Source organism: Elgaria multicarinata, chromosome 2 (assembly GCF_023053635.1).
Source record: "Elgaria multicarinata webbii isolate HBS135686 ecotype San Diego chromosome 2, rElgMul1.1.pri, whole genome shotgun sequence".
NCBI classification, from domain to species: Eukaryota; Metazoa; Chordata; class Lepidosauria; order Squamata; family Anguidae; genus Elgaria; species Elgaria multicarinata.
This window is the reverse complement of record NC_086172.1, coordinates 169725566-169752256: the sequence shown is the minus strand read 5'-3', so window position 1 is coordinate 169752256 and position 26691 is coordinate 169725566. Positions and strand designations below refer to the sequence as shown.

Below are 26691 nucleotides of genomic sequence, written 5' to 3'. Positions count from 1 at the left end.
AGGCGGGGGAAGTGGAGGAAGTAGCGGGCGAGCCTCTCATTGGACGGCGGCCCAGTGGGAGCTCCGCCCCCGCTGCCTCAGGGCTGCTTTCTTATAGGAGGGTGGGGCGAAACGGTCCCCGCGAGCCAGGGAGCCAGTAAGAAATCGGTTGCTGGGCAGGGTGGGGCGCGGCTGACCAATAGCGAGAGGCAGGAGGGGAAGGAGAGGTGGACAAGCGCGCGCGCGCCCCCTCCCCGCTCTGTGGCAACTGCCGCGCGTGCGAGGAGGAGGAGCAACGGCTCTTGTTGTCGTCGCCGGGATCCGGCGGCGGTGGACGGGTGGGTGGCGCTCGCTCGCTGCCTCCTCCTCTCCCTCCTCCGCCTTCCCGCCTCCCCTCCCTTCTCCCCTCAGCACGCAAGCAGTTCTCCGTCCCAGCCCCTCCAAGGGAGCCCGGCTGGCTGGGTTGGGAGCCAGCGCCGCGCAGCCCAGCGGCCAGGGGAGGACGGGAGGCGTCCGGCCGGTTACTCGCCTCTGTCTGAAGCCCGAGCAGGTGAGCGAGTCTCCGGCTGAGGTGAAAAGGAAACGCCGCACGGGAGGGGGTGGAAGGGTCGACGGGGGCAGGGCGGCGGCGGGGTGTGGGCACTTCGCTGAGGCGTTGGGTGAGTGAGGGGCTGGAGTGGGGGACGTTGGGCACTGGGGTACGAGGCGGTGGTGGTGAAGCCGAGAGGGTCGAAACCGCAATATTTGGGGCCGGCGGGGGTGGTGGTGGGGTGGCTGAGGAGGGGCAGGGGGTCTGGGCGGAGGTGGTGGTGGAACCTACACGAGTGGGAGGGAATATGGGGAGGCTTAGCCGGCGGGGGATCTGGGTCGATGTAGGGCTCTGCGAGGCTTGCTGGGTGGGTGGGTGTTACGGGGGGGGGGCTGAGATAGTAAACTCACCCGCGCCTCAAACTATGAGGGAGCCACGGTAGGTGTGGGGCTGAGAGAGGTCTTGGCAGAAGGGGTGGGAGGTAGCCTGGTGGGGAGCTGACTCTTGGGGTTATCAGTCGACATCTCCAGGCTAAGGGCTGATGAGAGGAAGGTAGAGCAGGTATAATGGAAGGACCTGGGTTTGGGGTTATACGAATGGGGGGTGACGACGAGTATTAGAAGGAGGTTGGGGTTCAGGGTGGTACATGGATATGAGGGCTGATCAGAGGTTTGAGGTGTACTTAGGAGGCCGGCTGGAGTACGAATACTGTTGGACGTGGGGTAAGAGTTTGCACCCTGACTTTGCTGCAAACCTCACTTATATCGGAGTAAAGATGCATAGATTTGGGCTGTAGTTGTGTAAGAAGCACACAAATGGAAGATTAATCCAGACAAGACAGAGGTGCTCCTGGTTAGTTGAGAGGCAGATAGGGACTCAACCTGTGCTGGATGAAGTTACAGTTCCCGTGAAGACTTGGGCTCCTAGGTTGCTGCTGGGCATCCTGGACTCAACCCTGCGCCCGTTCTTGGAGATGTCTGATCTGATTGCCCTTGCCTTAATTGCGTTCTGTTTGGGCTACTGTGACACGCTCTACCTGGTGCTGCCTTTGAAAGCTGTTGGGGAACTTCAGCTGGTCCAGAATGCTGCAGCCAGGTTATTGACCAGGCCCGGCTACGAGGAGCAGATGATGCCCTTGTTACAACAGCTTCACTGGCTACCAGCCTGTTTCTGGGTACAATTCAAAGTGCTGGTTATGACCTAGAAAGCCCTGTACGGCTTGGGAGCAGGCTACCAGAAAGACCACCTTCTTGCATGCAACCTTCCTAGGTTTTAAGGGCTTCAGGGGAAGCCCTTCTTTCAGTACGGGTACCTTCATGTTTGGTGGGGATGTGATAGAGGGCCTTCTCAGTGGCAGCTCCCAGGCTGTGGAACTCCCTGTTGGTGGAGCCTAGGTTGGTTACTTCTGTTGTCAGGCAAAGATGTTTTTATTCAAGCAAACCTTTTGGATGTAACCTGATCTGTTTGTCGGGTGCTGTTTATTTTGTTACTGCTGTGTGGTTTTTAATTGTTTTTAATGTATTACAGTTTTAATCAAGGTTTTATTTTTAACTGTTTCCTATAATAGTTAGCTGCTTTGAGCACCATTTGCTTGTTGGAAAAGTGAGGTAAAAATCAAATGTATAAAAGGTATACAAGAATGGAAGGGAGTGGAGAATGGAATGGATATTGTTTTGAGGCTTGTCTGGGTTTGGTGGAAGGGGCCTATAAGGCCATCGAGTCCAACCCCCTGCTCAATGCGGGAATCCACCTTAAAGCATTCCTGACAGATGGCTGTCCAGCTGCCTCTTGAATGCCTCCAGTATGGGAGAGCCCATGTCCTCCCTAGGTAACTGATTCCATTGTCGTACTGCTCCTACCGTCAGGAAGTTTTTCTTGATGTCCAGCCGGAATATAAGAGTAGATTGCAAAATCAGTCTTGGCATGATTACTTGTGCAGATTGAGGAGGGGAGTTCATAGAATCATAGAATAGTATAGTTGGAAGGGGCCTATAAGGCCATTGAGTACAACAGGAATTCACTTTGAAAGAAGCTAGGGTGAAGGAAGCTGGCTGAGAAGGAAAGGAAATATTGGAGAGAAGAATTGGGTAAGCAACTGGAATTTGGTTTTGGAGATTAGATATGGTGGTTACCTGCCTTGGATGACAGTAGCTACAAGGTAGGGGGAATGGGTGGGGTTAATGGCTGAGGGTGGGAGTATTAGACAAGTCTAATAGGGAATGGTCTGAAGATGTAGGCCTGGTCATTGAGGCAAAAGGTAAGATTCATTGTTTTTTGGTTTAGGGGATAATTTGACCTGAGTTACCAACAAGTGATAAGAGGATACTAGAGGGTGGGTAATGGAGACTAGTAGGACAAAGTAAACAAAGGTGTGTGTGTGTGTTTGGGGGTAAAGTGGATCTGGGTATGAGTGCTATTAATGGGAGGGTTTTAGAGGCTAACATGATGGGTCTGGGGTGGATATGATGGATAGTGTGGAAGGGAAAGTGAGTATAGATTATTAGAGTAAACTGCAGATGAAACTGGTCAGTTAGAAAAGCTACACGGAGAGGAGCTGAGTGGAAACTAAATACTGGGAATAATGAGTTGCATAACTGGTAGCCTTCTCAACATCTAGGAATCCTTAATATTATTGCAATTCTGAAGAGTTGATCACACAAGCATAGGGTGAATGGGATGCTGTTTCATTATGGAAGACTGGCTAAGGAGAAATTGAATAGAGCTGGATGTCAAGTGAGGGACATTTAGTAGATGAGTATAGACAAGAAGTTAAACTTGGTTATTGGTTCCAGTTAATGCCTGTATGTGAGAAGGAGAAAATACTGGAAATTGCAGTTGAAGTAGGAGCTAGATTTAGACAGAGGGATTAAGTTAGGGTGGAGCTTGTTGAAAGAAACAGAACTTGGTGTGTGCGTATATATAGGAGGAGGTGTGAAATAGAAACTGCATGGTTAGAAAAGAGGTGTAGAACAGATTCAAGGTTAGAAGATTGGAGGCATATGAGGAGACTTGGGAAGGAGCAACGTTTGGAAGGCCTGTTCAGTAAAGGACAGTGAGAAATCCCGATTGACGATGTCATTTGGCATGAGAAGGTATCCAGTGGTAAGAGGTTCTTGATTGGATGTAAGAAGGAGCAAGTTAGCTCAGGATTAGGCATCTGTGAGGAATGCAAAACGTATAGGGAGATGGCTGCTTGGGACAGAGGATTTGAGGATCTCCCAAGAGCTGCTTGGAATAAGGGGGTTCTTTTGGAAGGCAGAAACAGAGAAGTCATTGTATGGTGGGAATGGAACACATGGGTTAGGCAGGGCTTGAGAGGAGGGTGTGGCTGGCTGTTAATAGGGGCTCAGCATCTGCTGCAAACTATCTTGTGAGGAATTTAAAAATGATTTTCTTAATGTGCTGAGATGGGTTGCAGGGATGAAATCAAGTCACCATAGTGGTGGATGAAGGATTTGGGGAGAAGCTTGCTGTAAATGGAGTTTTGAATGAGTATGATTCCCACTTAGGAAATGAGGCAGTCTGAAAAAGAGTGCAGTGAATTTGTGAGGGTGGTGTTTGGGCACATGAGAGAGGTCTGGGGTATAGTATTGCTCATTGGAGGCTGGTTGGCACCTTGGAGCAGAATTGGGATGAGGTTGTCTGTTTTGTTATAAATAGCTGCTGAGTGAAGAGAGAGGAGGAGAGTAACTTTTCACCATCCAGAGAGCAAAAATGTTTTTGCAAGCTCCCCTCTTGCTACTGTGGGAGGTGCAGGCAGCAGCTTCCAGGAAGTTCTGTCTGCTTTCTTTTTCTGCGCACTATATGGAGGCCTGGCTCCCTTGTGTCCTACTCTTATAGGAAATGCAATGCAAAGGGAGGGGGATCTCTCATGGCTCTGGTACCTTATTTCAGAATTTATGAACACTTAACTGCATTAATGCTCCTTTTAAAAGAATACACTAATTGCAGCTAACACTAAAGTGCTTTATATCTGTGCCATGATCTGAAGCCTTCCTGAATGTTCTATAAAGAGCTAGGCTTTGATCTGATCTTAATCATTTATATCTCTCGCCAACTTGTTAGTAGTAGACATGATCAGTAATATCTATTTACAACAGTCTTGACAGTTATAGGACTGACTTGTGATATTTGTTTTATTTATAAAAGTTCTATCCAATTAAAAAACCCCACTTAAGATATATAACTAAGAACAGTTCAGAAAAGCAAAGAAGAATAAAATCAGAAAGCTTTGCCCATACAACTCTCAAAATTTTGTAGTATTTTGGGTTCAGTTGTATACATGGCTCTTCATGCCTTTTGGGGGGTGGGGGATGGGGGGTAGTCCATGCACAAGGAAGTTATTATCACTGTTCGTCTACCTTGGATTGACTATTACAGTGTTTACTAGAAACCCAAGCCCATTTATGTGCAGCCTGAATATAGATGTAAACTGTGCCATTAGTGGGGGGTTTTCTGGAAATTGAGGTGTGGGTCTGGTAGCAAATGATTCTGCAGTGAATATTGCCCCTTCTTCTTTGACAGTCTTAAGTAGAATTCTACTTAAGACTGGATGTTAAGCAACGAGGGGATGGAAGAGTTAGGCATGATGTTAAGCCCCAAAGTCTGTATCAACATCATGCCCATCTCTCTCTCTCTCTCTCTCCTCTTCTCTCCCCCCCCCCGCCCCGGTTCTGCTTGATATCCAGCCTGAAGAAGAGTTCTGGAGAACTCTATAAAGCCTTGCCATTTTAGAGCAAGGGGTGGGCAGCAACTCATGAATAGTTATTTGCAAGGATGTACAAAAATCCATAAAACAATAATCAAAATGTCCAAAATTGCTGATCTGATTATCCTTTATAAAACAGTGTCAAAGTAATGAAATGTTTGTCTTATTCTTCCCTGAAGCTGCATCTCTTGACTGAAAAGGATTTACTCCGGCTGTTATCAGAGCTGTGCTTAACCACTGTTTTGGATGAGACCTTTCTGTACCATATCTGGACTATTCCGGCCTGAACACATTCTTTGTATTTTTAAGGGTAAGGTTTTTAATTCTTTTTATTTAATGTCGTTTCTTTTATTTAATGATAACATCACAGGGCTTCTGTCCTTGAAGATTGAAAGCTTGCTCAGATATTGGAATAGACAGTAGAAACTTAACATGCTACTCTTTTCCCTAAAAATAACATCTCCTGCTAATGGCCCCAGAAAAGTACCATTTCCCCCTCTTTAATTCCTTCATACACCAGTGTGAGTCAGGAGAAGGTGGGAGAAGCCCACTCTGAAGCTCTGGCACTTTAAAGAGTTTCTCCAACATGAATATAAACTAAGATGCAAGAGACCATTAGCTTTCCCCAACATATTTCACTATTCAGATTGCTAGGTCTTACGGCGTAATAACAATGCAAAAATTCTCCTTTAGGCATTAACTTTGGAATGAGCAGACTTGATTGAATTTTTAAAAAAGTAGGTTACATAGAACTAAGCATCACTGTATTTTACAGTGTAGTATTGCCTAAAGACTTGTCTGTGCTTGGGAACTTTTCATACAATAACAAAGAAACAAAAAACACTGGCTACCAACTGCTTGGTAGTTCTAGGCTATTTTCTGTTCTCGCTCAGACCACGTCCACCAACAGTGAAAATTTACACCAGCCCTGTATCTGATATGTGGAACTTAAAAAAATACTCTCTATCATGCAGTCATAGAATAGTTGAGCTAGAAGGAGCCGATAAGGCCATTGAGTCCAACCCCCTTCTCAATGTAGGAATCCACCTTAAAGCATCCCTGACAGATGGCTGTCCAGCTGCATCTTAAATGCTTCTAGGGTGGTAGAGTCCACAGCCTCCCAAGGTAATTGGTTCCATTGTTGTACTGCTCTTACAGTCAGGAAGTTTTTCCAGATGTCCAGCCGGAATCTGGCTTCCTTTAACTTGAGCCCATTATTCTGTGTCCTGCATTCTGGGATAATCAAGAAGTGATCCTGACCCTCCTCTATGGCAACCTTTCAAGTACTTGAAGAGTGCTATCGTGTCTCCCCTCAACCTTCAGAAGAGAAAGCTAAACACACCCAATTCTTTCAGTCTCTCCTCGTAGGGCTTTGTTTTCAGACCCCTGATCAACAACCATCCTACCCACATTGGCATGGCAGAGCATAGGATATGGTATAACACAACAACCAGCTGCAGCATACCAGCTGACTAGTATATAAACCCCACACGGGGAAACCACTACCCAGATGATAGGGTGTGAGGCATGGAGTTATCTCTCCAGCCCCATATTATACATTTCTGCTAGAGAGCTCACAAGTGAAAGGACACTTCGGATGCAACAAAATAGGAAAACCCACAAAAGATGCAAAAACAAACAAACGATGGGGTATGCAAAAGAGATGTTTTATTCCACAAAAAGCGCTATAGCATAGAAAAGGAGCACTTGGAGTAAAACAGCTTCAGAATGCGCAGTGGTCTTCAGAATGCGCAGGGAAACTTGAGCACATTGCTATAATTTCTTTGCTTAGAATTCTTACAGGTACCTCACCTTGGGGCTCCAGATCCAAACAGCCAATAGTAACCACCACTCTGACTGGGGGGACCAGGACAGAATACCCCACACAGGTAAGCAAGGGTAACCATGCTACAAAATATTTCATTTATTTATTGCATTTATATCCCGCCTTTTTTCCTCCAAAGAACCCAAGGCGGCATACATAATCCTCCTCCTTTCCATGTTTTCCTCACAACATCAACCCTGTGAGGTGGGTTGGACTGAGAGTCTGTGAGTGGCCCAAAGTCACCCAATGGGTTTCCATGGCTGAGTGGGGACTAGAACCTGGAACTCCCGACTCTCAGTCCAACACTTTAGCCACATTGCTGAATCTGTCTCCTATGTCTTCCCCACCCCATTTACTATATGTGAGTACTGTCCTATCTGAACTGAATTCTTCTAACACTGTGGGGAGTAGTGTCCCCTGTAAACAGGGAGGCACTCATTCCCACATGCCGGTAAGTTCTCTGCTGGCAAATGCCAGGCACTCCAACCATTGCCACTGTTGTCGAAACACTCCTGTGTACTTTTGTCTTACAGGATTACAGTCCGGATGAATAGAGTAGAACAAACTTGTCACCACACAGGCACGGTTCCACTACAACTTCAAGGGGAGCGAGGCGTATATGCTTACAGTCACTTCAGTTGCCATTTCCCCCATGGGGGCAAGACTGAGGCATGAGCACTGGTAGGATATTCAGGTGGCTTCTCTCACACTTCCTCACAAACTGCTAGTCTGCATCCAAGTTCAGGAAATATGTGTTTCTGCTGCTGACAATTGCTCATTACTCTGTCTGCCCTTGCTCTTCACAGGCACACGATCCATCCCACACCCTCTTCCATACAGGCCATGAGGGAGACCCACCCCATGACTAGCAACAGTGACCAGGATGTTTATCATTGGGTTGTTAACCTATTCCAAGCAGGCTCCTGCACCCTTGCAAGCTTCCTGACAGTTATGCAGCAGGTAAAGATGTACTTACTATGGAGCTGATGCCATAAGGGACTACTCCTCTGCCTTGCTCTCTGCCGAGCAACTGTCCATGACACAGGAGCCCTGCAGCCCCCACCCATCTTTCCCTTTCAGGAACACCTGTATCAATAAAGACTATAACTTTGCTGTGTGTTGTTTGTTTGTTGCTTGGGAATGAGGGATAGGGCTCCCTTTCCACCACCCTGCAATGATCTGGCTTCATTTGGCCTCTGGATTGGACTCTTTGTGGTGTGAGCAGGGAGTCGATGGAGTCAGAGGCAGTGGCCCGTCCAGTGCCTAATTCTTCAGGTTTGTCTAACAGTGAGGGACAGATCTCTCGGGCACAAGTGCGGTAGGTGCTGCTGCCAGGGTGTACGAGGCATTCAGTTGGTGGAGGGGAGGGGAGAACTGTCCCAGGTGTGCCTGAGTGTATGCCCTACCCCTCATTCTTTCATAGTGTAGGGTTGTATTGTAGATGCGAAAATGGAACACCCTGCATGTAAAACGTGAGCTGTTCCTTGTGGCATCTATAACTGGGTTTTGAGTCTTGAGGCAGGAGGAAAGAGAAATACCCCATGATACCCCTGTTGTCTGCTTACTGTGGCTGAGTGGCTAGCAAACTGCTCTGTGTGTGCTTACAGTATGGGTTTGAGTACTGGGAGCTCCCTCTAGTTTGCCTACGATGCAACTGTTTTTGGTCGGGCATGCAAAAGATGCGTTTGGCCGTTTCTCTCCATCCCGCCCCCCTCCTCCTCCTGGTGGAGCTTAAATTCCCTTCTGCTTCTCAGCACTCTGCCTTCATGGAGTGAGCCTGGAAGTTGCTGTGGTCAGTGTGTCTGTGTCTGCCCTTGCATGTTCTGGCCCTTTCTTTTGGGTCCTTAGCAAAAGGGTCTTTCTCTCCCCCTGAGATGGGTTTAAATCCTTGTTCCACGAGGACCATGTGTACTCTCTGCAGGCCTACCCAGGGAACCATGTGGGTGCTGTGTTTTGTGGGCTGGACATCCTTCCCTTTGTATGCATTGTGCTCCAAAACAGTCGTAAGCAGCATAAGAGGATTTGAATTCCTGCCTGTAGGGGTGCCTGGGACTGGCAATAATGGAGATGTCGTTAGCTGTGCCACAGAGGCTGCTAGACTGATAACACTATGGCGTCATGGTATGTGTTGTGATGCAGGGATATATGCTGGGGGCCTGTCCTTGTCACTGTGAGTTCATTGGCTTCTTTGAGTGGGTGGCATCACTGGCACAACCCCTGATTGGTGGGCTTTAGCAGTGTTTTCAGGGACACAAAGGGGAGTGGTATGTTTTCACCCCATTACATTATTTTCTTTGCTTTTCTTCCCTCCCTTTCAAGCTGAGCAGTTATCAAATATGGCAGTTGCGCCACTGACATATCTCTGCCTTCCTTCCTCTCCACTGCATAATTGGTATATAGGGATGCTCTAAGTTTGCAATCCTATGCACACTTATCCGGGAGTACATCTCATTGAGCTCAATAGGCCTGAGTAGACATGCATAGCAGAGGTTTGCAACCAGATGACTTCAAGGACAGCAAGTTACCTTGCACTGTAATCTGCTTTTTAACTGCATAATTAATATATTAAATCCAAATAAATTTTCAGATTGCTAGAAGCACAATATTAATGACATACATACAATCCCCCAATGACCTCCCACCCAGGCCCTGAACAGATTCAGTCCTGCTTAGCTTCAGCTAAGGACCATCATCAAAGTCTTCTGCTTATTTATTTCTGTTCTCTTAAACTGCTTGAAAGAAAGTTTGTTTGATTCCTCTTGTCTTAAGTATGTAATACATTTCCTAAGCCTTAAAATACTGATCACATGTAAGCAATTTCTGGTTAAGCAGGGATCCTGATTAGCATTAACCACAGTTCATGTCAGTGCCAATATAATGCTTAATTACGTTTTAAGTGAACAGAAAAAATTGGCACCAGAGAGGGCATGTTGAGGAAGAATGTAATTGCTGTTTAAAGATTACCCTTATTAAGTCTGCTCCAGTCCTTTCTTAGCATTATAAAAAGTACCGTATTTCTTCAATTCTAAGACACACTTTTCCCCCCATATAAACATCTTTAAAAATGGGGTGCGTCTTAGAATTGCAGGCATGTCTTAGGGTTTTTTTTCCCTGTTGGTGGTACTGAAGTTAGTGTGCGTCTTACAATCGAAGAAGTATAACTATAAATATCAGAGATGTCTTCAACATACTTAAACTCACCCGATTTCCAGGGTGACCTTGAGCGACACAGAAGTGCTGTTCTGAGGAGTGAACAGTTTCTACTCTGTTGAGTTGTCATCCCCCCACCCCCGGTCCTCCTCATCGAATGGCGGTGCTGGTTACCGCTTACCTTACCGGGGCACTGCCATTCTGTGGGGAGGAGCAGTGCACTCTGCGGAGACATGGCGTGCCTGTTGCCAAGCGACGGCCGCAGATTAATCCCAGCTCTTGTCAAGAGGAGAGATGGCTCCGTCGGCACTTCTTTCTCTGGCGACGGCCACACTCGGCAATGGGCGTGCTGCCTCTCCTGTCATTGGAGGCGACTTGCCTGCCGGATCTCACTGCACCTGGTGTGGAGGGACAGGTGTCGGGGGCCTTGATGCATCCTTTGCCGGCAGAAGCCTCTCTTTGCATGACATGCGAGGAGACTGCTCTGGAGTTTGCTCCTTCTGTGGTAGGTGGGTGCGAAGGAACGGCCACCCACATAATCGCAGAAGGATGAAGCACTGGAGCAGTCTCCTCACATGTCACGTGACAAGAGGCTTCTGCCGGCGAAGAATCCATCCTGCTTGTCACAGTAGCAGCTCGGCTCCTTGTGCGTCCCCCCGCCTCAATATCAGCAGATGGATTTTTCCCATGGTTGGACGTTGCACGTCCAGCCGCAGGAGGCATCTTTGGGCCCTGTGTGACCTTTCAAGTACTTGAAGAGTGCTATCATGTCTTCCCTCAGTCTTCTCTTCTCAAGGCTCAACATGCCCAGTTCTTTCAGTCTCTCCTCATAAGGCTTTTTTCCAGACCCCTGATCATTTTCACTGCCCTCCTCTGAACCCTCTCCAACTTGTCTGCATCCTTTTTGAAGTGTGCCCAGAATTGAACACAATACTTAAGATGAGGCCTAACCAGTGCCGAATAGAGAGGAACCAGTACCTTGTGCGATTTGGAAGTTAAACTTCTATTAATGCAACCCAAAATAGCATTTACTTTTTTTTGTAGGGATGACTGCAGACCTGAAGTTCCTTGTAAGCAATGGCAGAGCACATTGCATAGCTTAGCCTTGAGTAGGTCCCTAAGGCATGGTTGATGGTTGCCTCTCTTCATTGGAGACTGAAAGCCTTCTGACCAGGTGGAGTTGGTTAAAAGTAATAGTAGCTGAGCTCCCCTCAGTTTAGTTTGGAAATAGCTCTGTAATTCTGAGTTTTCTTAGAAAGTTTTTAAAACTTTCCCTGCTTTCCAAAAATTCGCGCCTGTCTTGTAATGGTGGTGGTGGATCTTAACTTTTGCTTTCACTTTTGTTTTATTTTCAAAAAACACTTCCATCTTTTGGTGAGTCTTCAACAGCTCTTCAAAATGTCATCAATTTGTCCAGATCCTAGACACTGCAACAGGCAAAGATTGATTTTGAGGTCTCCAAAGGAAGATTCCCTCAGTTGTGTCTTGTGCCAGTAGCTGCTTGCACGGTTCCTTGGAACTGGTATTAGTGACTGGGACAAAAATAGATGGAATTTTCAGGGACAGTCAAAAACTCACTTATTTCACAGATGTAGACTCTCATTTTGCATTCCGAGCCAGAGAACAACTCAGCAAAATTACCTTTATTTGTTATACTTTCAAGCTGGACAAATCCCTATATCAGATTAGGTTCCAACAAATGTTGGTGTCATCACTAGTTACTTTTGTTAAAATTAGTTTTAATTTGTTCTTAAATTCCTGTCATTAGTGCTGCCTTTTAGTGATTTGCACCTTAGTTTTTGTTGCGTTTAAACAGAAAAATGGGATGTTTATGATTAGTTCTTTTGTATACCAAAGCCACCTTACGCTTCAGACAAACATCTCCTGTAAACGAAGAGATCGTTAATTGTTTGTTGATGACTAACTGGAAAGGAGTCCTACTGTGAAACTGTTTTACACTGCTGACTCCTACTTCAGAAGGGCTGTTTCCTCTTTAGCTCTGGTAAACAACTTCGGAGTGCAGCAGAGCACAGAGTCTCGAAAGGAACAAAACATAGAAATAGTATCCTGTATTTTGATGATTTTCCTGCAGCATAGGCCAGGATAAAAAAAAAAGCCCAACACACTGGCCTATGCTGAGTTCTTATTGCCACTACATTTAGTGTCAGTCTTATGTTTACCTCACCAGCAATTTGGTTGACTATTATAAAACCTAAAACTAGGTGTTTTTTTTTAAAAAAAGAAGAAAATTATGATTGAGTCATAAAACTACTATTATCCAGTAGCATGCCCTTTGATCTAGAGATTAAGCGATGAAATAAACATTCCAGGTTCAAATTCACCTCCTGCTTGAGTTTCCTGGGTGATCTTATGCAAATATTTCAGCCTCAGTTCCTCCAGCTACAGAATCTGGATAATACAGATTTACAGAATTGTTGTGGATGTGAGATGGAACACTCAGAGTAAAGCACTATATAAAAATGCTGAATGGTTGTTGTAATATTTTTGCTTCATCAGCTAGGTGGACAGAGTAGGCTCTTACAATGTTGTAATGTCATTGAGGCCCACATAAAATTCCAACGGAGCCTGTTAAAACTGAGTGAGTTTGCCCCTTAAATTTTATTAACCTGGTATGCCTTTAAACAGAAACAATACAACAGTTACAGTGTCAGATAAGACAAATATTTGCTAACAGCAATTTCGCTTTCAACCTAATCGTACGCAGGGTTAGGCTTGCATAAACCAGTTTTGCAAGCAATTTTCTTTAATTTTTTTTGTAAATTATTTTCACTAATATGTGCATGTTTGGGCACAATTTTCCTAACACAGGTATTTCTTTTACACAGTTTTGGAGTGAGAAATTCATTCCAAAACTTGGAGAAATGTGAATATCAAAGTTTAACTGTATTTTGGTTTGTGTATTGGCTCAGGAAGTACAAGTTAGGTATGTTCACATTAAAATTTGAACCAAATTAATTTCTCCTCTAATGCTGTATAGCAGGGGTGAGCAATTTGTGGCTTCTTCATCGTGGTCTCTGTGCATCACACCTATGGGCTCTGTGCCTGCTCAAAGACCGTGTCCAGGAAACTTCTAAAGCTAACGGCGTTTTAGGTGGGGACCCCTCCCAAACAACCAAGTGTCCATACACCAACGGTCCCCGCCTTCCCTTCAGTCTCTCTTCAACCACCATAGTGGTGACCTCTTGAGAGAAGCTTCTGGTTATTAAAAACAGTATATTGTATATAGTTCAGCGTTTTATTCAAACTTTTCTAATTTTATTTAAGTTCCTTCTATCTTTATCTGCTATTTCAATTATTTTCTTATTGCGATCATCCGATCGCCCCTTTAGAGGCGTATGGCTCTTAGAGAGCCATTTAGAAAGTGTACAAGTTGTGGCAGTAAGTTGCCTCCTTCAGATAAGCATACTCTTTGCCTCCTGTGTTTAGGGGAAGGGCATAAAGTAGAGTCTTGCTCAAATTGCCAGGCGTTTCCGAGGCAAACACGCTGTCACAGATCCGAGCGGGTTAAGGCAATTCTGTGGAAACAGGCGTTGGAGGCGATCGGTAATAGCACTAAGCAAATGGCTAGTGAATCCGCGCCTCAGGAAGATCCAGTCACGCACAGATCTGATTTAATGAGGGGGAACTCCCCAGAGCAAATGAGCATAATGGAAGGCAATCCGCTTACGCCAGGCCATTCTCTGACTGTGTCAGCGGCGAAAAAGATTACAAAAAAGGCTAAGACGTCTAAAAGATCTGGAGGATCTGGCAAGGAGCCTAAGAAAAAGAAAAAGTGTGTGTCCAAAAACCCGAAGGAAATAGAAACAGATGAAAGTCAAGGATTGGTGGTCACTTGTGATGATCGAGCAATTTTACGGCCGATTTCCATATCGACAGGAGTGGTCGATACCGAAGGACCTGCCTTACAGGCGGTCGATGCCAAGGTTATGCATTATGATAGGCAGTATACGCCCTCGGTATCGATGCCTAGAATACCGTTGTTGAGGTCACCAGTTCCAACTATGTTGCCTCAAGTTGATCAAATTGGGCGAAGTCAGGGAACCTCTACAAGTGAAGGAGATTTCAGAGATATCTCCTCACATGACTACAGGTCACAGCAGTTGTTATGTGAGCGGGACAGTAGAGAAAGACATAGAGGATCGCCAGATTCAATTTTTTCGGTGTCCTCAAGGAGGTCTCATTCTATGTCATATTACCCGCACAGGGAACATTCAAGATCACCTCATTATGGAGATAGACAGTATGAATGGCGACATCCCTATTCTCCGTACCGATCGGAGTGGGGAAGATATGATGCTCCAAGAGAGTATTATCATTACAGTCGGCCTCGATATGACGACTGACAAAGAGTGCCATCGGCAACGATTTCCAGACCCCCACAGGAGGAGGCTCATTTTTTAGTACCACCACCTCTTCCGCGGAGTGTTTCGGTACCGCCAACACAGTTGGTTATCGATACTGCAGCCAGTGTACCAAGGAACTCCTTGATACCGAGAGAGTCTGAAGTGCCTATTCGGCAGGAAACTAACAGGGTTCCTCAGTCTGAAACAGTTTTGCGGGAGTTGATTCAACCTACAGTACAAACGGAACATCAGGATAGACAAATGATTCCAGATAAGTCCCCTGTGTCAGAGGGATATTTGTCTGACTCAACATCGACATCATCGGGTCATCTTGCCATGCCGTCACCAGATGCACACGTGGAAATGCAGGAAACAATTTCTCCATCCGAGGATTTGAGCCAGTTTGCCGATCAAATCTTGAGGATGGCACAATCATTGGGATTGACCACGCAACAAACGGCTGCCCCAGTTCAAGACCCAGTGTTTGATGCTGTAACATCGGAAGCGTATTATTATTATTATTATTATTACTATTACTATTATTATTATTATTATTATTATTAATTTTTATAGCACCATCAATGTACATGGTGCTGTACAGAGTAAAACAGTAAAACAGTAAATAGCAAGACCCTGCCACTTAGGCTTACATTAAATCATGGTAAAACAATAAGGAGGGGAAGAGAATGCAAACAGGCACAGGGTAGGGTAAACAGGCACAGGGCGGAACCCCTACTGAAAGGGGAAAAGAGGAAGACGAGCTGCCATTAGCCAACACGCTGAAAGAGCGACCCGCTAGATAGGAGGCAAACCAGTTATAGACAGAGCCGCAAAGTCCAAGGTCATGAAGGAAATCTAAGAGAAGATCATGATCAACCGTGTCAAAGGCTGCAGTTAGATCAAGAAGAATAAGAACGGAATAAAGGCCTTTAGACTTGGCAGTAAGAAGATCATTGGTGATCTTAGTAAGGGCTGTTTCAGTGGAATGCAAAGGACGGAATCCAGATTGAAAAGGATCCAGAGCAGAGTTACTAGAAAGAAAGTCAAGACAACGAGAGTAGACCACACGCTCCAGGATCTTTGAAACAAAAGGCAACAAAGAGACAGGTCGGTAGTTAGACAGAGCTAGCCTATCAAGAGTAGGTTTCTTGAGAATAGGAGAGACTGTAGCATGTTTAAAAGCAGAAGAAAATGAACCAGAGGACAGAGAAAGATTAATAATATGAAGCAAGGAAGAGAGGATAGCGGGAGTAAGATTAATAAAGACGTGGGAAGGAATCGGATCACGAGAACAAGTGGAAGGCTTCGAGGAGCGCAGTATTGTAGACAGTTCATCAGCTGAGACCGAAGGAAACGTAGAGAAATTTGCAGGAGGAACTGACAGATGAGGAACAGGAACTGGAAGAGGAGCAGAGCTGTCCAGATCAGAGCGAATAGTTTGGATTTTAGCATTGAAAAAAGAGGCAAAGTTATTAGCAGACAGAGAGGCGAGAAGAGATGGTGGATTAGGCTTCAGAAGAGAATTGAAGGACGCAAAGAGCCGCTGAGGATGCATAGCATTTGACTGGATCAACATTGAGTAATACTGCTGTTTGGCCAGTGAAATGGCAGAGGAGAAAGAGGAGAGTACAAATTTGTAATGGACAAAGTCCGCCCAGTCCCTGGTCTTACGCCAAAGGCGCTCAGCTGCCCGGGAACAAGAGCGAAGGTAGCGGAGGAAAGAGGTGAGCCACGGTTGGGGTTGAGAAGGGCGAACTGTCCAAGTTGTAGATGGAGCAAGATTATCAAGAGTTGAAGTTAAGGAGGAATTAAAGAAGGAGACAGCAGAGTCCAAGGAGACAGCCGAAAAGACAGCAGGAAGAGAGGAGGCTAGAGACTGAGAAAAAGCCTCATAATTGATAGATTGCAAGTCGCGACAAGAGCGAGAAGCAGGACGTGAAGGAGGAGGATTATGAGTAAGATTGAATATAGACCTGTTGCAATTCCAATGTTACCAGCTTTGCTGACAGTGATAAAAAATTCCTGGAAAACTCCATCTACGATGCCACCAACATCAAAGAGACTTGAGGGGTTGTATAAGGTGCAAGAACAGGAAGCAGAATTTCTTTTCCAGCATCCAGCACCGAATTCAATTGTGAGGAATTATGGGAGTTGTAGGCCAAAACATCTGGAAGGTCACATGTTACCCACCACTGTTGTACCCAATTGAGTTGCTTATTTTATCCAGGTTCTGCTTGGGAGCAGTCTGCTTCAACATTTAAACCTCCATCGTGGGCTCTCAAGTCATTCTTTGGGCTCTTGTTAGTTAGTCGCACGCTCTCTCACGCCAGACTCTGCATGTTTCAATTGAGCAGTCATCGAGAACCTGTGTTTGCACCCATCCTGTGCTCATTCTTCTTGATCTGTGGGGATTTTCTTTGTGTCGTTGGTTGTTTGGACTTTATTGTGGGGATAATATCATTCACCCTTCTGTTAATAGAAGCAGTGAGCACTACGGAATCTGGAAGAAGACTTTAGGCACTGATACAAAAAATTCTTTACAAATACTTTGGAAAAGTAACATTGGAAAATAATCTGAAATGGCTATTCATACTCACAAGGAATACTTGTCAAAAACTTGGCCTATTCTGGGTGCTGTTGGAACTGATTGAATACAAACAATTACAAGAAGCCTTTTACACCTTGTAGTACCAAGAAACAAGGGGTCTGCCCCCATGACCCAGCATGCCAAACAAGTTAGGCTTTTAGTTCCAGTTTGTATTAAAAGTTCAGAAATAGTAATTTACTTTTCAGGCTGAGAATTGGCTTTAAACAGAGCCATGGGCAATTGAAGATAATGCTCCCATTTCCCTTCTCAGTATTCTCAAAAAGGCAACTTCACGGAAGTCTTGCAAGATGCTGATTTTAAATTTAATTGGTTACCGAAGTTAACTGATTAGCTGCGGGCCGAATGACCCATGTGCACATCTTTAATCAGTCCTAACTTTGCTTGGAAAATAGAGTAGCGAAGCAGCTTAACAGTCTTGGTTGTCATTGAAAGACTTTACGAAAACGCAGGAGAGAATGAGTCCTGCCCAAAAGCAATGGGAAGCTTTTGCCTAACTGCTTTCTTCTGCATGAACAGTCATCCTGGTCCTTGCGTCTTGCAGAGGCAGCTGCTTCTCCACTACCGCTTGGCTGATGTGACTCCTTTCAGGATGGTGGCTCAGGAATTGCATTCCTGCTGCTTCAGGGTGGGTTGGAGGGTTAATATTAACACTTCTAGCAGTTTGGAATATTTCCTGTCACTGCAGTGCTGAGAACATTAACTGCGTCTGTTCACAGTTTTAGCTGTGAAGTGAAGAGCCAATCGCTTGATGAGTTCCATCTATTAATGTATTCTGTGTTCACTTGGAATGATCTGTAATAACCATTTCACACAATTAATTTGTCGTGCAACACTTGTGGCTAACATGTTACGAGACATGCTCACTAACTCTCCCAGTGTGTCTGTACCAGTATGTGACTAGTTAACACATACTAGTCTTCATGCCTGCTGCAAATGGGCCATTATGCAATCAGGATGGTCAGGATTCACTGTTTCAGTATGTTTTTGTGATTCTTTATGCAATGCTTCTGCCTTCATGGAAAGTCAGGGTAATACATCAGTGCCACATCTGGGCTCCCTTAGACATTGGTGGAGCTAGTAGGGCTGGGCTTCTGTCTGGGGTGGGGCGCTTTCCTCTTGCCTTCTTAGCTGGGCAAAACAATCCAAACTCTAAAGAAATTCTGTCAAGTGTTTCTGCGTTTGCTTATTTTTTGCATATATCTGGAGGGGCAAGGAGATCTATCCACAGCAGTTAGCAGCAGTGCTAAAATGTCTGGGTGGATGCGTGTTTGGAGAAGGGGTAGCAATGGCTGTTGCACCACTCAGCCATAGACAAATCTTCATACGTTCTTCTTCTTCTTCTTCTTCTTCTTCTTATTATTATTATTATTATTATTATTATTATTATTTATATAGCACCATCAATGTACATGGTGCTGTACAAAGTAAAACAATAACATAGCAAAACCCTGCCTCATAGGCTTACATTCTAATAAAATCATAATAAAACAATAAGAAGGGGAAGAGAATGCACCAAACAGGCACAGGGTAGAGTAAAACTAACAGTATAAAAGTCTTCTGCTTCGCTCTGCCTGCACCGAACTGTAGTGTGGAGCTGGCAACTGCCGCAGTCAGCTGAGCAGCTGCTGGCTGTGCCCGGTGCTGAGACGAAAGGGAAGTTGGGAGGCCCTCTCTAATGTGCGGGGTCTGCATATTTAAGATCTGCACTGAATCTGTCTCGTGGGCTCAAATTTATGTATTCCTAACACTACAAAAATGTTGTGTTGAAGTGGTTGGAGGAACTTTGAACTGTTGCTTGCCAAAAGTAGATCTGTGAGACCCAGATTTCACCCGTCTCTGTAATAATGCAGATTTCTATTTAATTCTTAAGCCTCTTAGTTTTGGTTTGGTCACATTGGTTTCCCTGTATCAACATGGGAAAGTCATGAGCCTTTTTCTTGAGCCCATGCATCAACTTTTGGAGGTTTTGAGCACCACTTAGGCATTATTATTTACGAAGCACTGTACAAAAGTTTCTTAGCACTGTATAAAAGCATGATGCATGGATAAGGTTGTTGTGAAGGTCATACAACAATCCTTCAAGGTGGGCTGGTTCCCATACTCCTCCTTTCGTGTTGAGTGGTTAATTTGGGAGAGGAGACACTGCCAGTTGGGTGAACCAGCCCATTTCTCCTTATCTTACCTTAGATTAGTATAGGGTAAAACAAGCATGTGGGAAACTATTCCTTGGGTGATCAAGGTATTCAGCTGAACCCCAGTTATCAATTAAGAAGCATTTATTAAAATTAAGAGACGAGATCAGAAAGAAATGCATTAATTATAAAAGAAAATAACCAGAAGTAATCTCTACGTAGACTGCATTGAGCAATTGTAATGCTCAGATCAAAACTTATATGCAAACTGCAAGGGTTGTCACAGTTGTCCAGTAGAAGACTATTTTATAGTCAAAACAGCCCCCCCCCCATTTATCTCTCTAATGTGTTGTGTGGGGGACAGTGATAAGATTGACTGATGGAAGGAATTTTTACCTCTGATTGGAGGCTGGACTATTAACATTTTTTCATCCCAGGGAAATGGAATTAAAAGGTGCTATACTGAAGAGATGTTGCTCTTCACTCCTTGTTAAGCAGAACTTTTGTAATTTGAGGGATGCTGCCAGCCTGGTGGCTCTGTCTTTGGGAAATGAGTTGATAGATCTGGAATTTTTAAAGGGACATGCCCATTATGTCTTAAACTATTCTCATTTGCCAATTACTCATTTACATATGTGGAATGAGCTTTTATAACAGGTGATGATATAGCCTATTCACAATACTTATAAAGAGCCTGTCCTGTCCTATCACTTTTTCATAATGAAGGCCACTGCATTTAAGATTCCACAAGAAACTTTGGGCTGTGTCTAGGATCTGCTTTCCTCAAGAGAAAAGTCATTGCTTGTGGAAAATCCCTCTGCCCAATATGGGGGGATCCCACAACCCCACAGCTTACCCCATTCAGCAGGGCCTGTTGAGTTCCATGAATAGACTATGTCACCTGTATGAAAGCTCATTCTACGTTTATAAATGAGCAATTGGCAAATGAGAATAACTTAAATGTGTGGACTTCTTAGGGGGCTGGAGGGGCTGCCATGGGAAGGAGGGAGTGGGGAAGTCCACTTCTATCAGCACAGTTGATCCAAGTTAAATTTGGAACCTGATGTTAGCTTTGTGTACCCAACAGCCATAACCAAGTGTGTCTATATGTGATCATAACACTCAGTGATCTGCATGTTGGTGCTAGCTTTGGGGATGCTTTTTCATCACCAGCTATCTGTCTAGAACCCCCACATTTTCCCACAACTAAAGTGTTTGAGGATCAGGCATGAGAACTGTTTAAAGGGAAAGTCCTGCATCTGCTATTTTCTACCATTTTCTTTTTAAAAACTGTTGTACCAGATCCCCAAATGTCTTCTGAAACTTGGCATTATGAAGGTCCTGTGGGAGCAGCTGTTGAAGGGGAAACTGCTCTGAGAAATTTAGCTGCGGCAGTGGGTAGTGTGCACACACCTTGTTAGACGGTGGACTTTGATCAGCCACTGCTGTAAGCACTGCAGTTCCTTTCCTGTATAAGAGTGTTGTAGCAAGTCTTCAATAGCTTATCCAAGAGCTACATTCTGCATGCGTCACGAATCAAAGTTCACCTTCGAAGTTAGGTGGGGAGGGAGGAGGGTCAACATCAAAAGACTTCTTTGAAGGGCCCAGCTTCCCCTTCAACACTCAAACCAGTTTTTAGTTCAAATGGCAGGAAGTGAATATTGAAATTTCAATCAAAGTTTTATACACTATTTCGGGAGACGGGTGACAGGAGGGGGAAAGAATAGTCACTGAACATTGCCATTGAAATCACAAAGTTCTGCTAGTTACTTTTTTAAAAAAAAAATCTGCAGCTTGTATAAATTAAGGAAATTAAGCAAATATGCATACTTCATATATGCAATTTTTGCTCTGCTAATAATGGGAAGAAGTAAGGATCTCTATGTCTAACCAGTGAGGATCCTATTCAGTAACACGGCTACTGGGATTTTATTCGACATTGCTCACATGCAAGCATGTCTTTGAAAATATCAGAGAATAAATGGTATATACATACCTCCATTGGGAAAATAGTGACCACACTGCAAATACTGTCTACAGTCCTGGTCACCGCGCCTTTAAAAAGATATTGTACAGCTGGAAAAAGTTCAGAAAAGGGCAATTAAAACACTCAAGCAGCTGGAGCAACTCCCCTATGAGGGAAGTTTACAGCAGCTGGGGGGGAAAGGCGAGTAAGGGGAGAGATGATAGAGGTGTACAAAATTATGCATTGTGTGGAGAATGTAGACAGGGAGACTTCCCCCTCCACACTCATAATATTAGAAACCGGAGTAATCCAATGGAGCTGATTGGTGGGAAATTCAGGTCAGACAAAAGGAAAGACCTTTTCACAAAGTGCATAAACTATGGAATTCACTACTACAAGATGTGATGGCCACCAATTTGGATGGCTGTAAAGGGCTGCTAGACAAATTCCTGGAGGAAAAGGCTATCAATGGGTACTAGTCCTGATAGCTAAATGCTACCTCAAGTGTCATGGGCAGTATACCAGTTGCTGGGGAACATGGGTGGAATGGGTTGGTGCTGCTGCACTCATGTCGTGCTTGTAAGTTTCCTGTGTGAACAGAATGTTGGACAAGGTGAACCCTTGGTCTGATCCAGCATGGCTCTTATGTTCTTATCAGGGATAGTTTAAAATTATAACCTGGATTCTTGGGAAGTCCGATTCAAAAGTTTTTCTGCAGTCTTCTGGAATTGTGACATATGGTAAGCCCTGACCACTCTTTCAACCACATAGCTATGGATTCATCTGGAATACCTTCACAACCTTTCCCCATGTTTTAATCATTTGGAATGCCTTCACTCCTTTCCCTCCAGAGTTGCTGGCCAGTCTGGGTCAGATTCCTTCCTGTTCCCAAATACAGTGGGCAGTTAAAATCTAATCTGAAGGTACATTACACAGCACCCTTATTGAAGCTGTGCATTTCTGAGTTCTTCGTTTTAAGTAGTTAGTTGACCATGTTATTGCAGTTTAGCAATCTTATTGGTTTATTTTCTATTTCAGGTTCATGTTGGGGAGAGGTCTGAAACGCAAGCTGAATGATTATGAAGAGAACATGGCTGGTGTGTCAAGTGCCTTTGATTCCAGTCGCAACGTGCCATATCAGCTCAAGAGGCAGCTGGTGCTCAATGTCTGCCTTGCCAAACTACAGACATACAAGATGCTGGTGGAACCAAACTTGCACCGCTCTGTCCTTATTGCCAACACAGTCAGGCAAATCCAGGAGGAGATGAGGCAAGAAACTAGCCAGCAGCTCAATATGTGTGGTGGTTTCAGCACCAGTTCTTCTAGTTACCTGGGGCTGGATTTGTTTGGAATGCCTTCACACCTTTTTCCAGGCATTAATCAGCAGGAATTAAATAGTTATGAACCACGACCTGTGGAAGGCCCAATGGAAAACAGTTTACTGATGGTTTCAGATAATGACATGTCCTCAGCCATTTCCTCTATTCTGAAAGATTTGGACTTCATGGAGGATGTGAGTCCCCCTACTTGCCTAGCTGCATCTGGAGATGATCAGTTCAAGTCTTCTGAAACTCCAGGTCTTCGGTTAGAAGATGACAGACAGGACTTGAAGGGAGTGGAATGCGCGTTTGGTTCCTTTGAAATCTCAAACTCAACGAGTTACTTGAAAGACTTGGCTATTGATGACATCTTTGAAGATATTGACACTTCAATGTATGATTCAGACTTTGACTGCCCCTCACTAACACCTTCAAGAGCATCGCCTGTGACAACCACAGAAGAGATCTTGAAAACTTTCCCTTCCTGCAATTCTTCCTCAACAAGCAACATCCCGATCTGTAGAAGTGATCTCAGTGATTTGGACCATATCATGGAGATCCTTGTAGGGTCTTGACACTTTTTTTAAAAAACCCAAAGATTTTTTCCCCCAGGCTGCCACACAATGCTGGTTTGAAGATAAAGCTACAGAGAGAGGAGGGAGCAAGCTGCAAAGTGTTATATCAGAATATCTGTGAGTGGTTCTCAAAACTTCTCTGGAAGTCATATATAACCCACCCACCCCTCAAAAAACAGTGGCAGGCTGTCAAATATAAAATGGAATATTTATTAAATCAATTGTGCAATTTTTTTAGTCCTTCTAGGGTGTATGTGAGGAATGTGTCTCTTGCACAACCTTCTTATTCCCAGAAAACTCACTTTTTTAGTGTGCAATTTTTAATCTGCCTGAAGAATTGACATGGCAGCAATTTTCATAAGAGGGGAAAACAGCTTCTGAAGTCTAAAAATTCTATTTTTAATATTGAACTACATTCTGTGTTACCATTCACTGGAGTTGCATACTTGGATTCTGCAGCCTCAGTCAGTGCAGATATATTTTAAAGATATTTAAAGAACTAGCGATCTCTTCCCATTTGTTGAAGGCTCATCAAGATGCTTTGCAGCAAAATCCCTTGCATTTTGTAAAGCATTTGAAACTATTTATTTTTGTAAATTTTATAGTCTTTTTACATTTTACTAAATTGTTCTATCCTAGTTTGGAGATGAATTTCTGGTTGGATGTGGCTGGCACTACCTCTATAAGCAGAAATGCTTTAACTCTTTCCAGTGCTTTGTCTAACACTGTAGATCTTTGTTTTCTTGGATGGTATTTGTGGTGGTATAAGCAAGAAACTTGTCAGCAATTTAGCTGGTAAAATTTTATGGTATTTAATTGTTCATATTTACAAATGTAATTTATATGTATATTGTCCAATTTAAAAACTTTGTCAGTATTATGTGCATCGATTTTGGGGTAATATGGGTTTTTTAAATTTAGTATTTACTGTACAGGTAGAACTATTTTAGTTCTTTGGAGAACATTGTATATTTGCAACACACTTTTAAATTTTATGTGCAATATATCACTTAAACAGAACATTTTTGCACACCCTGTTCTATAAGGAATGCATTGAATCCAAATGGCAGGCAAAAAATCGAGACAGCAGAGTATCTGAAGTGTACTCTACACTCAGTCTGCTTGCAACTGTGCTTAAGCCCTGTGCAAGTTGAATGGAACTTGTCTAAGAGCACAGCTCTGATCTTGCACAATTCCCTGTCGTTGCAGGGGGCAATCCTACTTCATTGAAGATGCTCACCATGGATTGTATCTCTTGGCTATTTTTACTCTTTCCTCACATGAAGTGCTAATACTCAGTTGGAACTGAGCAAAACTTAGAATCACCCCCACCCACCCCCACCTGAGATTTAGGAATCCACCTGGCAGCGATCCCACTGCAATTTGCAGAAACTGCGTTTCTCACAACCTCAGACAGTCTTGGTGACAGTGCCCTGCATGTTCAAGTATTTTCCCTACCCTATGTTGGGTGCCACTGAGTAAGCCCTACCTGCATTGCTGCTGCCAGGTGGCAGCATCTCCACCTATCAGGCTTCCTATTGGAGCTGTGTGGTTGCTATCTTTTATTTTCCCAGAATGTAATGCGCCAGCCTCCTAGCATGGCAGAGGGGTCCAGTATATCTGCTTGAGTGAAAGAGGCTGAACAAAGCAGTCATCTGACAAATGGGCAATATGTGTAGCAGCACATGTATGAAGGGGGTAGGAGATACTCATTTGCTGCAAAAGTTTGTTTTTCCATAAGTTAGCAGAGAGGTCTGCATCCACCTCAATTTTGCCAAACCCCTCTGTTCATCATACCTCCTAAGAATAGGTAGTGCCTCAATGAGGACTGGGATTTTTTTTTAATATTGAAAGCAAAATATTTCATCCTCTTGTCATGGGTTCAAAAATAAAAGTCTCACAAAGTAGAAGAAAATATTAGAAGATCTCCCCCTCTCTGAAAACACTGATCATATTGATAAAGTAAGCCTGTGGAGGTGTATGAGGTCTTTTTTCTCAAAAGAAATATAGCATGGACATTGGCTAATTTTCTGAGTGTGCTACTGTAGTTCAAGCAGATTCAGAGGTGGGTATACCCAACTTAGAGCATCTGGAGGTTGGGATTGAAAGCTCCTCCAGACAGTCTTGACCTGCTCTGGCAGGACCCAGGCAGGCTCTACCTGCCCTCTGCAGTAGATGCTGCTGTCGATTGAGTGGCTACTGTGGTACTAAGTGGCAGCAGCATTAGCACTTGTTTCTCCCCTCTGTTTCATCTTGTAGTGCTGGTGTGTTTCCTATTGGACCCAGTTGGTGATGTTTAGCCACCCCTTGTACTATAATGCATCGTGGGGCACCTGATGTAGCCGTGCTACATTGGATGTTCTATGGCATGGCATTTCGGGCAGTAAAAGGTGCCAGTGGTATGGCGCCACTTGAAGCCAAGCAGCCATCTGCCTCCAATAACTGCGCTAGAGAGCTGCAGGAAGGGCAAGTCTGAGCAGTGGCAGGGACAAGGCACTATGTGGTGACACTAGCACTAATGTGGGAGGGCTGTTAGTGCCTGCCTAGAGAACATGGGGGATTGGTGGTGGTAGGAGCAAAAGTTGGCACCATGCTGAGGACCCATTTGAGCCTGAGCCTGACTCAAAGAGCTTATTACTGCAGGAATGTTCCCTGTTCTCAGATTTAGCTCTTTTCCCCATGCTGCTACGCAAAGCAGCAGTGTGTACTGTACATCAGTCGCTCTTTGCTTCTACCAATCTAACCACACTTGCTGGATTAATTACTTCTCCTGTCCTCTTCCACCATAGCAGTGCTGTGACAGTGGCTATGCATCTGCTGTACTAGAGTATTTATTCTGGGGCCAGGCTGACTCAACAGCAATGCATTTTGGGATGAAAGATGACAACCTAGAGGATGAATTTGGTTGCTACCACCGAAGCAACCAACCTCACAGTATGCCTCTAGCATAGACAAGAGAAGTGATTCCACACATACGTAGAGAAAATTGTTCAGATGTGGCAGATGCTATTGCATGCTGTCATACATCAATCTTGCTTGCTACCCATTTCCTTTAATGCTTTCATTTGACTGTTCAAGGGGCATCCACCAAGTTTCAGTGGAATTAAAAAAAAGAAACAACCTTATATGTTTAATATTGAAAAGGGGCAAAATGCATTCAATCTTTGGTTATAAACCTGGGACTGTTTTCATTTATTTAATACTGGTTTTCTGCCATCTTCCCAACTCTACTCATGACTGAGTCAGATCCTACAACTATTTTAAAAGCAATCCCCTTTTATTGGTCCAGTCCAGTTTGGCAATTGAAATGTATTTTTTTTTTATGCATAAAGTTCGCAATGGGATCTAAAATACAGCAGACACTTTGGCAAAAAGGGATTAAGTAGAAAGAATGTACACAGATTGTGCATAAATGCTTCTTTGTATGTAAAACATGAATCTTGAAAATGGTAAGGGCCTTCTGCACTGTGATGAAGCAGATTTGTGGTTAAAAGAATATTTTTTAAATTCCTGTGATAATAAATATTTCAATCTAA

The 26691-nt window shown here is 44.2% G+C and overlaps 1 protein-coding gene across 4 annotated transcripts; it reads left to right on the top strand.

The window, feature by feature from the left end:
* The first annotated feature begins 306 nt into the window (after positions 1–306).
* On the top strand, positions 307–26691 carry LOC134393179 (SERTA domain-containing protein 2-like). 4 transcript variants are annotated; one of them, XM_063118157.1, is made up of 6 exons: positions 307–529; positions 5396–5526; positions 7020–7105; positions 7575–7722; positions 7848–8001; positions 22300–26691. In XM_063118157.1, the coding sequence occupies exon 6, from the start codon at positions 22304–22306 to the stop codon at positions 23153–23155; it is 852 nt and encodes a 283-aa protein (XP_062974227.1). In that variant the 5' UTR covers positions 307–529; positions 5396–5526; positions 7020–7105; positions 7575–7722; positions 7848–8001; positions 22300–22303; the 3' UTR covers positions 23156–26691. The 4 variants fall into 4 exon arrangements, 3 of the variants coding, with proteins under 3 accessions (XP_062974227.1, XP_062974226.1, XP_062974228.1); XM_063118156.1 differs by having other exon boundaries at positions 7009–7105; XR_010025083.1 differs by lacking the exon at positions 22300–26691 and having other exon boundaries at positions 7009–7105; positions 7848–8154.